General features: G+C 48.7%; 3 protein-coding genes across 3 annotated transcripts; 1 reads left to right on the plus strand and 2 right to left on the minus strand.

Moving 5' to 3' along the window:
- Window positions 1-225: 225 nt before the first annotated feature.
- N7489_011514 (uncharacterized protein) lies at window positions 226-2,188 on the minus strand (the record flags this gene model as incomplete). Its single annotated transcript, XM_056717263.1, has 2 exons — window positions 226-1,099; window positions 1,173-2,188. 2 exons carry the CDS (start codon window positions 2,186-2,188, stop codon window positions 226-228), a joined length of 1,890 nt encoding a protein of 629 aa, XP_056564885.1.
- Window positions 2,189-2,891: 703 nt separating this feature from the next.
- N7489_011515 (uncharacterized protein) lies at window positions 2,892-3,647 on the minus strand (the record flags this gene model as incomplete). Its single annotated transcript, XM_056717264.1, has 1 exon — window positions 2,892-3,647. One exon carries the CDS (start codon window positions 3,645-3,647, stop codon window positions 2,892-2,894), a length of 756 nt encoding a protein of 251 aa, XP_056564886.1.
- Window positions 3,648-9,063: 5,416 nt separating this feature from the next.
- On the plus strand, window positions 9,064-14,989 carry N7489_011516 (uncharacterized protein; the record flags this gene model as incomplete). Its single annotated transcript, XM_056717265.1, has 3 exons — window positions 9,064-9,215; window positions 9,276-14,591; window positions 14,647-14,989. The coding sequence occupies 3 exons, from the start codon at window positions 9,064-9,066 to the stop codon at window positions 14,987-14,989; spliced, it is 5,811 nt and encodes a 1,936-aa protein (XP_056564887.1).
- Window positions 14,990-15,089: the final 100 nt, after the last annotated feature.

Consider the following 15,089-nt stretch of genomic DNA (forward strand, 5'->3'; position numbering starts at 1 on the left):
TGATTTGAAATGACTCTAGACCAGTGGGATCAAACAGTTCCAAGTTGTTTCAATCTTGTTGGTTATTTCATGCTAGTGGTTATATTGCCACGTCTCGAGCTACTTGAATCTACTATCCCAGAAAAGTCAATTGACGTAGGTAGACATTCATGTGTTCATTATATTGGGCTCATTGGTAACCCCACTGGTCATACTCGAATATTTACATGACCAGTTAATTAAATATCAAGGATCAATGACCACAATCTCCTTCTCCTTCTCCTCAACCATAGCCTTAACAACAGGCCTCTTCGGCGCCACAGCCCTCGGCACCGGCTTGATCTGCTCGAGGCTGCCCCTACAACGCCCGCAGAACTGACGATTTGGGTCAATACTCTTTGAGTGTCGCCCGACCTTGAAACCACAACCCTGCACCTTGCAGGCCCAGATGTATTTGTGGTTGATCTCGTAGGTATGCTTAGTCGTGACCTCGACCCGACCCCCGTAGATAGGGTGACCTTCCAGTGCACGAACGCATTGGGCGCCCCATTGCTTGAAGCTGGCACCGTGCTGAGCCGTACCCTTGGCCCTGTTTTCAGTGACCATGATATCGAGGAGGTGGCAGTATTCGTGTGTCACCGTACAGAGGATCTTGTCTTCGGTGTCCAGGACTTTCTCGGAGAGCTCAATGGTGGCATAGTAACGCCGTTTCCCGGGTTCTTCAACTGCTCCTTTCAGGAACCGCTCTGAACGCACGGTTGCGCGGCCGGCGGTGTTTCTAAAGTTCTTTGTCCAGACGATTTTGATTCCGCCGGTTGCCTCGGTCATGCGACTAATCTGGTCATTGAAGGCATTGTCAAGGTGTCGGAGGAACTCTTCGGCAAAGCCGGTCTTCTTTTGGTTGAATTCGGCCAGTTGCGCTCGAATCTCGCGTTTCCGCGCTGCTTCGGCCTTTTTCTGGGCCTTTATAGTGGTAGGAATGCCCATGCCTGGTGAGTCTTCAACAGATGTGATAGAGCGATTGAGAAAAAAGTGAGGCTTCGCGCGCGACGGTGTCACTGGTGGTAAGTTTGTGTGGCTTGTGTGGGGTCCTGATGGTAGTTCATCTTCTGATTCTGAGCTGTGAGAAGTAGTTAGTATGATTGCTGCTACGAGCCTATGAATGCACATGAATGCCCATTTAAGAAACTTACTGGGGCTGTTCTGGCTGTGTTTGCGACGTAGGCTCCTCGTCGCTGCCTAGTTCAAGATCCTCAAGGTGTTGGATGAGGTCGTTGGAGTTGTGGAGGCCGAAATGAAGAGGTTGTGACTTGGGTACTTCTGCCTTGCGGACAGGGGATCTAGATTTGGAACTGGTTGCAAGATTTGGCGCGCAGTCTTCAGGTACTGGGTCGACTGCCTTTGATTTCTCAATTGCTCGGTCCAGCTCTGGCGACAGCTTCGTCACTTCCATTGCTGGCTCCTCATCTGCAGTGGTGTTTGATTCTGCTTCTGATATTGGCCTTCTTCCGCGTATGAGTCTTTTCCTTGGTGACCTGGCAGGCGACGGAGCCGGGCTAGGTTCGTCTTCTGTATCGGCTGTCTCAGAATCCGATGTGTCAAAGAAGCTAGGCTCGTCATTGTCACTGACGATGAACCCGTCTAGTGAGTCAGAGCTATCTTCTTCAAGGCTGACATAATTCTCCTCTTGTTCTTCTTGCCGGTCAATCACTGGCTGTGTCGGGGCGATATGATCCATCCTTCTTCTTGTGGGGATCTGTGAGGCATTCGGCCTTGTCGGTGTTAAATCCGGAGTTTGATATCCGTCCATGGCATATTCTGGCACATCGTTCTCCTTGTCATAATCTTCAGTCTCCCTCCGGATGGCTGGGCGTGGTCTCCGCTTTGTCGGTAGGAGTAACGAGTTCGCACGTGCGAGTCCTAGTGTTCTTTGCCTTTGTTGTTTTCCGGTGGACCTGTGCTGTCCACGTTCACTTTCCGATCCCGAATCGCTGTCAGGGAATATATCAAATGATCCGCTTGAGCCGTTTGCTTGCCGTCGCGACTGCTTTTGCGGCTTGGTAGGCATATTCTGCTTCGCTGTGTTTCTGAAATTGAAATATGACTCTCTGGACAGTGGGCTGTTATGGGACATCCCTACGGTGCGTGCGACCGGCTCTTTGTGAGGTGTGTTTTTGACGAGCGGGTTGGCTGTGTTGAGCTTTGCCATGATCGCGGTGTTGTTCTAACAGCAATGATATCCTATGGGCGCTGGTGGTGATGGCGAAAACTTCCCCCTGGATTAAATAAAGCACTGTGTTTGCGCTGACCAGGTCGGTGCTGGAGGCCCCGGGTTTTTCGTTGTTCTTTGAAGGTTGGTCCCATGTTGCTCTGGCTGTTGAGCTGTCAACGGATGCGTTGGCACGGCAACGTGAGCAACCCACAACTATATGTGCCACCTCAATCACAGGTCAATATATATGACTGTAGGTTTGTAACCTAGGCTGTAGTTGTAAAACGTTCGTCGTTTTTTATATCATGAGCCAGCACTGAATGTGACAAAATAAATATCATCATGGCAGTCCTGCCTGTGGACCTCCCGGTGTTGGGAGGGGGCGCCAGGTTAAGCTGCAAGCCGGCAGGTCTCCAGGCCTGCTCAGATGATCAGGTTAGGAACATTTGGTGATTTACTATCTGGGAGTGTTGTAGGTCTACCGCACGGAAATTGGTGCATTGGTTCAATGATATATATGCCACTAGACGTTCCGGATTTTCCCTCTCATGTGAGGCTTTCCTATTTGATCTGCCGCCGCTTTTATAAGGGTGCTCAGGCTTAGGCTCACTTCCCAAAAGTCTATATATCGCTCTATAAGCTACTAAAAAGGAAGCGCATCAATAACACTATTGCTCTTCTTGAAAAATGCGCTCGCCCCCTAACCAAGCCCTCTAGTACTAGCTATCTCCTGATGAAGTTCTTCCTGGAGCATCTTAAACCCGAGATCGTCGTTTTCAATTTCTGCGGTACAGGCACCTTCAGGCATTTTACCTCGCTTGTCTGGGAGCGGATGTCCCTTGATAGCACATGAGTCAAAATCGATGATCGCAAATGTGTCAGCGTCTTCGTTTGTAACCATGATGTTTCCCAGGTGGAGGTCATTATGGATTAGATTGAGAGTATGGAGGTGATCAATGCCCGCCTGGATCTGCTGGAGACAGCTTTTTATGTTGAAAGAACGTCCAGCGTTAAGGCTGTCGGCAAGCGTCTCCACATATCTCTGGAAACAAAGTCCGGTAATCCGCCCGCCTTTCACCACACATCCAAGGTAGCGAGCAATATTCTGGTGTTCGTTCTGCATCAGGATCTGGCAGATACGAGCTTCCTGAAGTAGATACAGGCTCAACGACTCCGAACCATCATAGCCAGTGAGCCGGGGCTGTTTAATATAGACACCTGGCTTCTCAGCATCGTGGCATATCAAAAGACCATCTTCTAGCGGAGGCCAAATGTGTTCGACAGGGATCTCTTTGAGACGGCTTTTGGTGGTAGGCGGGATGTCATCTGGGCAAGCGATTTGTTCAGGCAGCTGAGCTGAAAAGTACTTATCCCCATCCTGGAAGATGACCTGCGTGTACAGAAGCTTTGGGCCGTCGCTGAACTCCCAAGTTTCTGCCATATCATAGTAATGCATCGCGGAAAGAGTGAATTTTGAATTTTGGCGAATTTGAATCGAATTTGATGTAGAAATAGTCTTGAATCACATATAGAATGAGAGATTGCGAGGGGGAACGCCTGCTTTAAATAACAGACCTGAGTCGGGCAAGCGCATACGCACGGACTAGTTGCGTTCACACTGCAAAGTGTAGCGGTGAAAATCCACATCGAACATACTGTATGACATTGTTTGGTCCGGTGATATCTAGTTATATAATTCCACTAGTGAAATCTCCTCTTATAAGCACTTGATTTGTGTACGAGGCGGATCGAAATTAAATTCCACCAATTCTGTTCTCTTCCATTGCTTTCCACATTCTATTTTCATTGACGCCAGGCCTATTATAGTTGGTTGCAAACAGAACCGCGGCAATATCATAAAACGACTTCCCGATTTTCATCGGACGGAAGTGAACGAACTCCATGTCATAGAGATGGGGAAAATCGGGAAGAAGAAATCCGTGGTAATGGATCTATGGAAAGGAGGCTGTATATGAAGCCTCAATAAGCAAAGAGAATGGCAAACTAGGCAAACTGGCAAAAGGACTCAGTCTGCACAGAGACAAAGACATAAGATATCCCATGTATGTCAACACAAATGCGTTGCCACGATGTCTGTGCAATTGTGGTGGCTACCACAAGACAAGGGATATTCAGTTGCTCAATAAGTTGATTTCAACTTGATATTACGCTTATGATAACTTCATTTGTTTGGGAGTGCTGCTTTTTCCAAATCAATGGATTCATTGCCATGTAAATAAGAAGAAAAAATACCAATAGTGTTGTGGTTATATATCGGTTGCAACTGCCGCGGCATATATATATGTCGACGACAAAAATCTAACAACTAATAAAATAACACAAACTATTGGCCTATTAAATTGTGAAGACTTCTATATATGCTTGTATTATGAAGCTAGGAACAGCAGCTATAACTTAAACGTGCAATGGGATGAAGCTACACTTCGTAGTTATAGAATCAAGGTAGTATAAAAATATGTATTCTGCCCACCCATATCTAAAGCATAATAAGGTCTGCCAATGCTAAGGTTAATTATGGGAAGGCCTAGGGGTCTAATCTTGAACATTTAATAGAATATATCTAGGTAATATTCAACACCATACATAGACGAAAAGCATCAACTACCCTTTTGTACATATAAAGACCCAATAAAGATCCCAGGTAGGTGAAAATCAAATATTTAGCCAAAAATGAGCACTAACAATGATATCAGGAAAGCCATAAATCGTAAATAAAACCTTTTGGCTCAGACGGGATATTTGGAGAAAAGGAAGAAGAAAAAGAGACACAAAGCCAACTGCAGCTCTATGACGTCCTAGACGTCCTATCCAGCACAAATAACACACAAAGGCCAGAGCTGTCCAATGTGAGGATAGCGCATAGGCGCGTGGTGCTCAAACGCCGTTCGGCCGGAACTCCTTGCTGCAGGTAATGTTCCTGGCGAGGGAGCCGCACAGCCTCACTCGGAATGGACGAACTTCCGAAGTACGCTGATCCCAGATGGAGAAGCTACATTGTACCGCGTGGCTGTAGTGGAGGTTGGGCCTCTGGAGCTCGGACCGATACTTGATAGAGGGACGTTGATCAGGGCCATCCGTCGTTATGCCGATGAAGATCCGTGTCCCCTTGCTTCCCAGCAAATAGTGGAGATTGCCTGTTTTACTCGTTGCAAAAATCCGGAATCTGATCTGGGTTCTATATATTGTAGACCAGAGAGCCCGATAGAATCTGCGATTGCGCGAGAGGTTATGTCATTCGTCCCTGCATTTGTAGATCGGCTTGACATCACTAGTTAAGATTCCCGGCTCGATAATTATTTAGGTGCAAAATAGCTTCAACAGAAGCCTGGTGCAAATGGTGTGACTCTAATACAAGAAGACGAAAAACGTAGTTGATATAGAGAGAGCTTTCCATGGAAAGGGTAACTAAAGGAGGGGATATACACTATACGGAATACTACTAGGTAGCACATTGAGATAAGGTAAGACATATTTGGGCGATAATTGGGGCTTACTAAACTTGTCATAAAGATATAACATCGTACTACATATGCAATCTCTGCCAGGGAGGGAGAATGCGTGTGGTATATGTGAATGGGCGGATAATACGTAGATTTACTATGTACGATCATGTGGTGCGGCAAGCCTTTCCAAATATAAATTCTTGTGATAATATCGGCATATCACCACTCGGGCCCTTTCAGTGTCTTGTATATTGACACAACTTCGACCTCAACAACAGGGGTTGTGATTGGCTCCCGACCTTAATGCTGATAGACGGTGGAGGGGGCGGCCCCGGGGGTCACAGCCCCCTGATTATGTACTCAGAGTACTCCGTACTCTGTACGGAGTAGGTACTTAATTTGTAATTTGAATTAGAGCCCAAGTTCTCCTATCTTAATAAATGGCGAGCTCTAGGTTGAAATCCTTCCGCAGGGAGTCGGTGCTGACATTGAATATAAAACGCCCTATTCAGGGGCTAGAGCCAAAAATAATCATAGAAGAGCTTGTATGGGGTTCTAGAAACACCAATCCCAGCCATCGACGCCACCGGCTCCCCTATATGCAAGTAAGCCATTTAAAATAGATAGTAAGGGTACTCCCGAACGCTGTCTTCATAAATAATTATGACCATTTGCCTAATGTTCAGCCACATTTCACGGCTGTTGTGCCAGTGTACGGAGAAGTGTACGAAGTATTAAAGGTGGCGGATCAATACACAGCAATGCCGAGCTCGGTACAATAAATGTGCGACACAAGGGCACGCCTGCCGGCTAGTGATCGCTGACTAGGCCCTTTAAGACCAATCTTCTCCGTCGACAGTTTATTTTTGGCGTATTGCAATTTGTATAATTGAATGATGGCTACCGAGCTCTTGGGATGCCAGCCTGTAACTGATAATAGTGCCTATAGTAAACTTTAGGCCGCAGGAAGGCGGATAGACGGAAATTTACAGGAAACGAAGATCAGATGTCGAAGATCGGTTTCCTTCATGCAGCTGATGTATCGTTCCTGCGCAATCCTGCATCCGTCAGTATGATGGTATACAAGGTACAAGTATCCGTACTCTATTGCAAACTAATAATGCTGCAGTCCAAGATACAAGTATATATTGTAACCGCTACAAGGTGCCACAGCATACCCGATAAGTACCATTTTGATTGTGCTGCACTGACCTCGCTACGGAGTACAGAGTACTGCGTACAATATTGTAAGCAGGTCTCTTGGTCGAGGCTCCGAAAGAATTAAGAAAAACGCAATCGGTGATCCACTTGAAATCCTGCGTCTAACGGGTGGGGATCTTTTTCGAATACAAAGTTACTAGCTCTGTATACATATACAGTATCAGCTAGTGTATTCGGATACATCTATACAACAGGCCAGGTTGTCTTGAATTATTAATGATCCCAGTTGATATGGTGTAATTAATGATGCCTATAAGAATGTATAATTGTGCGAGGTTGAGGTCTGGATAAACCATCTTAACTTGACATTGGAGAGATACGGAGTACTATAAAGATAAATTTAGATAAGTGACGATTGAGTTTTCAAACGTTATTTACATCCGTGACTAGCGAGTTCCGCCTGTGGCTGTGAAAGACCCAACAAGTCGACTCCGTAAATAGGACCGCAATTCCATGTTTTCTCGTGGTACGGGTGTCCACTGTGCGATAGCATCCACTACGCTGTACAGTGTACTCCGTACATGTATGGAGGGCTTGCCAGCCACATTGGGAAGAGGAGTGGAAATCCCAATGTAATCCATACAGCTGTATGAAACTGATCGACTAGATTTGAGACACTTGTATCGCGGTGGCAAATCAGCCGCTAAAACACTAAACCAGAGTAAAAAAAAGTTTGCGATCGATTCAAAACTACGATGAAAGGAGCAATAAGGATTGAAGATCGTGGAGATTGAAGCACAGTAATATATAAAAAAATATATCAAGAACATGGTAGTGGGAAAGCAGAGACGTCCACGGGCGCCCAAGTGGTTCTTGGTCGCTTGAGAGCCATGGTACAGGAACTGGACCAAGCGTCCACAGATCTGAGCTCAAATATTAATTTTATTCGAGCATCAAATCATGGTTAAGAATATCAACTCCGTAGAGGGAATGTAAACTATCATTAGGTTTCAAATTATAATATGGTTTCTCATGGGTCGATACAGGTCACATATTCCAACTTAGAGACACTGACTCGCCACATAAGCAGATACATAAGCGCTGGGGTGTACGTACCATCACACATTTAGGAAGTGTGAGGGCCATGTCTAGAAATGTATATCCGTACTCCGTACTCCGTACACAGTACGGGGAATGAAAATCAGTGCTGGTGCAACGCCATCCCTACATACCAAGTTGGTCGCCATAACAAGACCGTCGAATCAACACCCATCACTGCAGCAGCCAGTTCCATAGCCCGGTATCTCTGAAAATAGCCCCCGGCCACATTATTTGTTACCTGATTACATGCTGGCTGGTTACGGTGGGGCAAGTTTCAGGGGCCGTCGAGACTCCCTTGGATTCCGAGTATCCGTGGGAGACTATCATTGGATGGAAAAAGGGGGAGATTGGGGGGAGAAGTTGAAAGTGATCGGGGGAAACACAAGCGTAAATACAGTCGGACAATAACGGTAATTCCAAAATGGACGATCAGAGACATCTTGGACAGGCGTTTGAAGAATACAAGGTTGAGAGAGAGAGACAGACAGAGAGAGAGGGAAAGTCAACTGTGTAAAACTTAATGCGCCACGTATGGTAAACAAAGGGGTGGTAATCAGTACCTGGGAAAGATAGGGGCTAACCGTACTGGGAAGAGGTATCCAGTACTTGGAAGTCTGACACGTACCCTTTATAGGTGTAAGATGACGGTAAATTACTCTGGAGTCAACACAGCGACCCCCCGAATCCCAAAAATAACAAGCATTTTCTTGTCTTCCCTCTCCAACCCCCTTCCATTCGCTTTTTGTCTCCATCTTTCCTTCTACTTGCTACCCTTTCGTGTTCTTTCTTTTCGACGAAAGAAGGATAGGAGGGAGGTTGCTTTTGCTCTTAAAATATTCCCATTGCACCTTCCTTTTCGTGAGACAGGGAAACCCTCACCTGCCATTCGTTACGGAGTCTGAGACTCGTTCGACACCTTCACTTGGGTACTCAAGTTAACGCATTTCTTTCCCTGCGCATCTTGCTTTCATCTTTCTACGTCCATGCTGCATTAATTCGACATCCCGAACAAAATAATACTTTGAATGGTCACGATTGAGGTGAGACTGGTTTGAGGCGAATGCCATCATCTGAGTCTTGGACATCTAGAGCTAATCCTCCCTCCGGCAGAGCTCTTAGCACCAAATTGATCGCGACTCGCTCGTCATGTCGGGCTATGCAGGCGGAGGCCACTATGACGATGGCTATGGCCAGCAGGGGCAAGCACATCATGGTCATGGTGACTCCTACTATCAGGACGAACATGCCCAGGGTTATTACGACAACCAAGGATATGGTGATGGCTATTATGATCAAGGGTATGACCACTCTTGGCCAGAGAGAAGGTTGAGTAATGGAAGGGCTGACAGGAACAATAGTAATGGCTACTACGGAGCAGACGGTGGTCACGGGGACCCCCATGGGGATGCAGGCCACGGATACGCCGACGGAGGATATTACGAGGCCGGACACCAAGACCATTACTACGGCGCCGGCGACCAGTACTACGACCAGGGACACGGGGAACCCCGAGGCCGTCGTGGCCACGATTCCGAGGAGGACTCAGAAACCTTCAGCGATTTCACAATGAGGTCCGAGACTGCTCGGGCTGCGGACATGGACTACTACGGCCGTGGGGACGAACGCTACAATAGCTACTCGGACAGCCAGTACGGCGGTCGTGGTGGCTACCGTCCTCCTTCCTCCCAAATCTCCTACGGAGCCAACCGGTCATCTGGCGCTTCCACTCCTGTATACGGAATGGACTACGGCAACGCTCTTCCCGCGGGCCAGCGTTCGCGTGAGCCTTACCCTGCCTGGACCTCAGACGCCCAGATCCCTCTCTCGAAGGAGGAGATTGAGGATATCTTCCTGGATTTGGTCAATAAGTTTGGCTTCCAACGAGATAGCATGCGAAACATGTATGACCACATGATGACCATGCTGGACTCTCGTGCCTCGCGTATGACGCCGAACCAGGCACTTCTCTCCATCCATGCCGACTACATCGGTGGCCACAACGCTAATTACCGCCGCTGGTATTTCGCCGCCCATCTCGATCTTGACGATGCGGTCGGTTTCGCCAACATGAAGCTCGGTAAGGCTGATCGCAAGACCCGGAAAGCCCGCAAGGCTGCAGCCAAGGCCGCCAAACAGAATCCCGAGAACGAAGAGGAAACACTCGAGGCCTTGGAAGGAGACAACAGTTTGGAAGCTGCCGAGTACCGGTGGAAATCTCGCATGAACCGCATGTCTCAGCATGATCGGGCCCGTCAAATTGCCCTGTATCTTTTGATCTGGGGTGAAGCCAACCAGGTCCGATTCCTGCCAGAGTGCATCTGTTTCATCTTCAAGTGTGCCGACGATTACTATACCTCGCCGGAATGTCAGGCCCGCGTTGAACCGGTGGAGGAATTCACCTATCTGAATGAGATCATTACTCCTCTATACCAGTACTGTCGAGACCAGGGATATGAAATCATGGACGGCAAGTACGTTCGTCGTGAGCATGATCACAACAAAATCATTGGTTATGATGATATGAACCAGCTGTTCTGGTACCCGGAGGGTATTGAGCGGATAGGGTTCGAGGATAAGACTCGTCTGGTCGATGTTCCCATCGCCGAGAGATGGCCCAAGTTGAAGGACGTACAGTGGGACAAGGCCTTCTTCAAGACTTACAAGGAAACGCGCTCCTGGTTCCATATGATCACCAACTTCAACCGTATCTGGGTTATCCACCTGGGTTCCTTCTGGTTCTTCACTGCTTACAACGCCCCAACCCTGTATACCATCAACTACCAGCAGCAGGTTGACAACAAGCCACCCACGCCTAAATATCTCGCCGCGGTTGGTTTCGGTGGTGCTCTTGTTTCCTTCATCCAGATTCTAGCCACCATTTTTGAGTGGATGTACGTTCCTCGACGATGGGCTGGAGCGCAGCACCTTCGAAAGCGCTTTATGTTCCTCCTCCTCATGTTCATCATCAACCTGGCTCCTGGTATCGTGATATTCAGTATCTTGCCCATGCTGGGAATGGCAAAGAAAACCGAAGATGGCATTGGCCTGGCTCTCGGTATTGTCCACTTCGTTATTGCAGTCCTGACAGCTGCTTTCTTCGCAATCCAGCCACTGGGCGCGCTATTCGGCAACTACATGAAGAAAGGTGGACGGCAATATGTTGCCAGCCAAACATTCACAGCTAGTTTCCCTCGTCTTCAAGGTAACGACATGTGGATGTCATATGGCCTATGGGTCTGTGTGTTTGGTGCCAAGTTGGCGGAATCCTACTTCTTCTTGACGCTATCTTTCAAGGATCCCATCCGCATCTTGTCTCCAATGCAGATCCATCAGTGTACCGGCGCGCAATACATCGGCAACAAACTTTGCCACCGACAGCCTCAGATTCTCCTGGGCTTGATGGCCTTCATGGACTTGACACTCTTCTTCCTGGATAGTTACCTGTGGTACATTATTTGCAACACAATCTTCTCCGTGGCCCGATCCTTCTACCTGGGTGTGTCAATTTGGTCACCGTGGAGGAACATCTTCTCACGACTTCCGAAGCGTATCTACTCAAAGGTGCTCGCCACTACCGACATGGAGATCAAATACAAGCCGAAGGTTTTGATCTCACAGGTTTGGAACGCTATCATCATTTCCATGTACCGTGAGCATCTGCTGGCTATCGACCATGTGCAGAAGCTGTTGTATCACCAGGTTCCCTCCGAGCAGGAAGGAAAGCGTACCCTCCGGGCCCCGACCTTCTTCGTCTCACAGGAAGATCAGTCTTTCAAGACTGAGTTCTTCCCTCAGGGAAGCGAGGCAGAGCGCCGCATCTCGTTCTTTGCCCAATCGCTCTCTACACCCATGCCCGAACCTCTCCCTGTTGACAACATGCCCACGTTCACTGTCTTGATTCCCCACTACAGTGAAAAGATCCTTCTCTCTCTCCGTGAGATTATCCGTGAAGATGAGCCGTACTCCCGTGTGACTTTGCTGGAATACCTCAAGCAGCTGCACCCCCACGAGTGGGATTGCTTCGTCAAGGACACCAAGATTCTGGCCGATGAGACCTCGCAGTTCAACGGTGATTACGAAAAGCCCGAGAAAGACGTTGCCAAGAGCAAGGTTGATGATCTTCCTTTCTACTGCATCGGTTTCAAGTCCGCCGCTCCTGAATATACCCTGCGCACCAGAATCTGGGCTTCCCTGCGATCTCAGACCTTGTACAGGACTGTGTCGGGTTTCATGAACTACAGCCGTGCTATCAAGCTTCTTTACCGTGTCGAGAACCCCGAGGTTGTCCAGATGTTTGGTGGTAACTCCGAGAAGCTTGAGCGCGAGCTCGAGCGTATGGCTCGCCGCAAGTTCCGCATCTGTGTCTCCATGCAGCGCTATGCCAAGTTCAGCAAGGACGAACGTGAGAACACCGAATTCCTGCTCCGCGCTTACCCCGACCTGCAGATTGCATACCTGGATGAGGAGCCACCCGTCAACGAAGGCGAAGAACCCCGTCTGTACTCGGCCTTGATCGATGGTCACTGTGAACTTCTTGAGAACAACATGCGGAAGCCCAAGTTCAGAATTCAGCTTTCTGGAAACCCTATTCTCGGAGATGGAAAGTCTGACAACCAGAACCATGCAATCATCTTCTACCGTGGTGAATATATCCAGCTCATCGATGCCAACCAAGACAACTATCTTGAAGAATGCTTGAAGATTCGCAGTGTCCTGGCCGAGTTCGAGGAGTTGACCACCGACAATGTTTCTCCGTACACACCCGGAATCGCTTCGCCCGAGGAAACCCCCGTTGCTATCCTTGGAGCCCGTGAATACATTTTCTCCGAGAGCGTCGGTGTCCTGGGTGATGTTGCCGCCTCCAAGGAACAAACGTTCGGTACACTCTTCGCTCGTACACTTGCTCAAATCGGTGGTAAACTGCACTACGGTCACCCTGATTTCTTGAACGCCACTTTCATGACCACCCGTGGTGGTGTCTCCAAAGCCCAGAAGGGATTGCACCTGAACGAGGATATTTACGCTGGTATGAATGCCGTTCTCCGTGGAGGTCGCATTAAGCATTGTGAATATTATCAGTGTGGTAAGGGTCGTGATCTCGGTTTCGGATCCATTCTCAACTTCACCACCAAGATTGGTACTGGTATGGGCGAACAGATGCTGTCCCGAGAGTACTACTATCTCGGTACCCAGCTGCCCCTTGATCGCTTCCTCTCGTTCTACTATGCTCACCCTGGTTTCCATTTGAACAACATGTTCATTATGCTTTCTGTCCAAATGTTCATGGTCGTCCTGATCAACCTCGGCGCGCTGAAGCATGAGACCATCATGTGCCGTTACAACTCCGACTTGCCTATTACCGATCCTCTTGTGCCGACTCTTTGTGCCAACCTGATCCCAGTTCTTAACTGGGTGGACCGCTGTGTTATCTCCATTTTCATCGTGTTCTTCATCTCGTTCGTCCCTCTTGCCGTCCAAGAGTTGACAGAGAGAGGAGTGTGGCGCATGGCTACTCGTCTGGCCAAGCACTTCGGTTCGTTCTCGTTCATGTTCGAAGTGTTCGTTTGTCAGATCTACGCCAACGCCGTGCACCAGAACTTGTCTTTTGGAGGTGCGCGATACATTGGTACCGGCCGTGGTTTCGCAACGGCTCGTATCCCATTCGGTGTCCTCTACTCACGATTCGCTGGTCCTTCAATTTACTTGGGTGCTCGCCTTCTGTTGATGCTGTTGTTCAGTACCACAACGGTCTGGACTCCCGCTCTGATTTGGTTCTGGGTGTCTCTACTCGCGCTGTGCATTTCGCCTTTCCTGTTCAACCCACACCAGTTTGCGTGGAACGACTTTTTCATCGATTACCGCGACTATATCCGCTGGCTTTCTCGCGGTAACTCCCGGTCCCATGCTTCCTCTTGGATCGGCTTCTGTCGCCTTTCGCGTACTCGCATCACTGGTTACAAGCGGAAGCTTCTTGGTGTTCCATCGGAAAAAGGCTCTGGTGATGTCCCCAGAGCGCGAATCACCAACATCTTCTTCAGCGAAATCATTGCGCCCTTGCTCGGCGTTGCTGTGACACTGATTCCATACCTCTACATCAACTCCCGAACCATGTATTCCGATGATGTCAAATGGGCCGCGAATCCCATCCTCCGTATTGCGATCGTCGCTTTCGCTCCCGTCGGTATCAATGCCGGTGTCGCGGGCATGTTCTTCGGTATGGCTTGCTGTATGGGCCCAGTGTTCAGCATGTGCTGCAAGAAGTTCGGTGCTGTCCTCGCCGCTATCGCCCATGCTATCGCCGTGATTGTATTCCTGATTATCTTCCTGGCTATGTTCTTCCTTGAATCCCTCAGTTGGGCCCGTACCATCTCAGGAATGATCGCTGCCATGGCTCTCCAGCGATTCATCTACAAGGTGATCATTTCTCTCGCATTGACTCGTGAATTCAAGAACGATCAATCCAATATTGCTTGGTGGACCGGAAAATGGTATAACATGGGTTGGCACTCTCTTTCTCAGCCCGGACGTGAATTCCTGTGCAAGATCACCGAACTCGGTTATTTCGCCAATGACTTCTTCCTTGGCCACATTCTCTTGTTCGCCATGCTCCCGGCCCTTGCCATCCCCTATGTCGACACCTTCCATTCGGTCATCCTGTTTTGGCTGCGCCCAAGGTACGTATCTCTTTACCCTGGTTTCAACATCTGTACTAACGAGAGATGCTTCTAGCTCTCAAATTCGCCCTCCCATCTATTCTCTCAAGCAGTCCAAACTCCGCAAGAGACGCGTTGTCCGCTTCGCCATTCTCTACTTTGTCATGCTTGTCATCTTCGTCGTTATTATCGCTGCGCCTGTCGTCATGCGGAACACGGGACAATTGGATAGCGTCCTGAAGGGCGACCTGTGGAAGAGCCTCGGTGTATCCAAGACCAACGCAGTTGGCCTCCTGCAGCCACTTGATCGCGGACTCAATGATACCGTCTCCTGGTACACCGGATCTAACATCCCTAAGGGCTACTCCTCGGGCAGCATCCCGGCAGCCTCGGAGGGCACCGGCGTGTGGTCCATCTAATCGCTTCGGCGAAACGACATCGGAATGCTTTGTACAAAGTTATGCGTTTACTAAAATTCGCTGCATTTTTCTGAACTCACGGGCGCACAATTTGATCTTA

Source organism: Penicillium chrysogenum (genome assembly GCF_028827035.1).
Source record: "Penicillium chrysogenum strain IBT 35668 chromosome Unknown utg000005l_segment0_segment0, whole genome shotgun sequence".
Lineage (NCBI taxonomy): Eukaryota > Fungi > Ascomycota > Eurotiomycetes > Eurotiales > Aspergillaceae > Penicillium > Penicillium chrysogenum.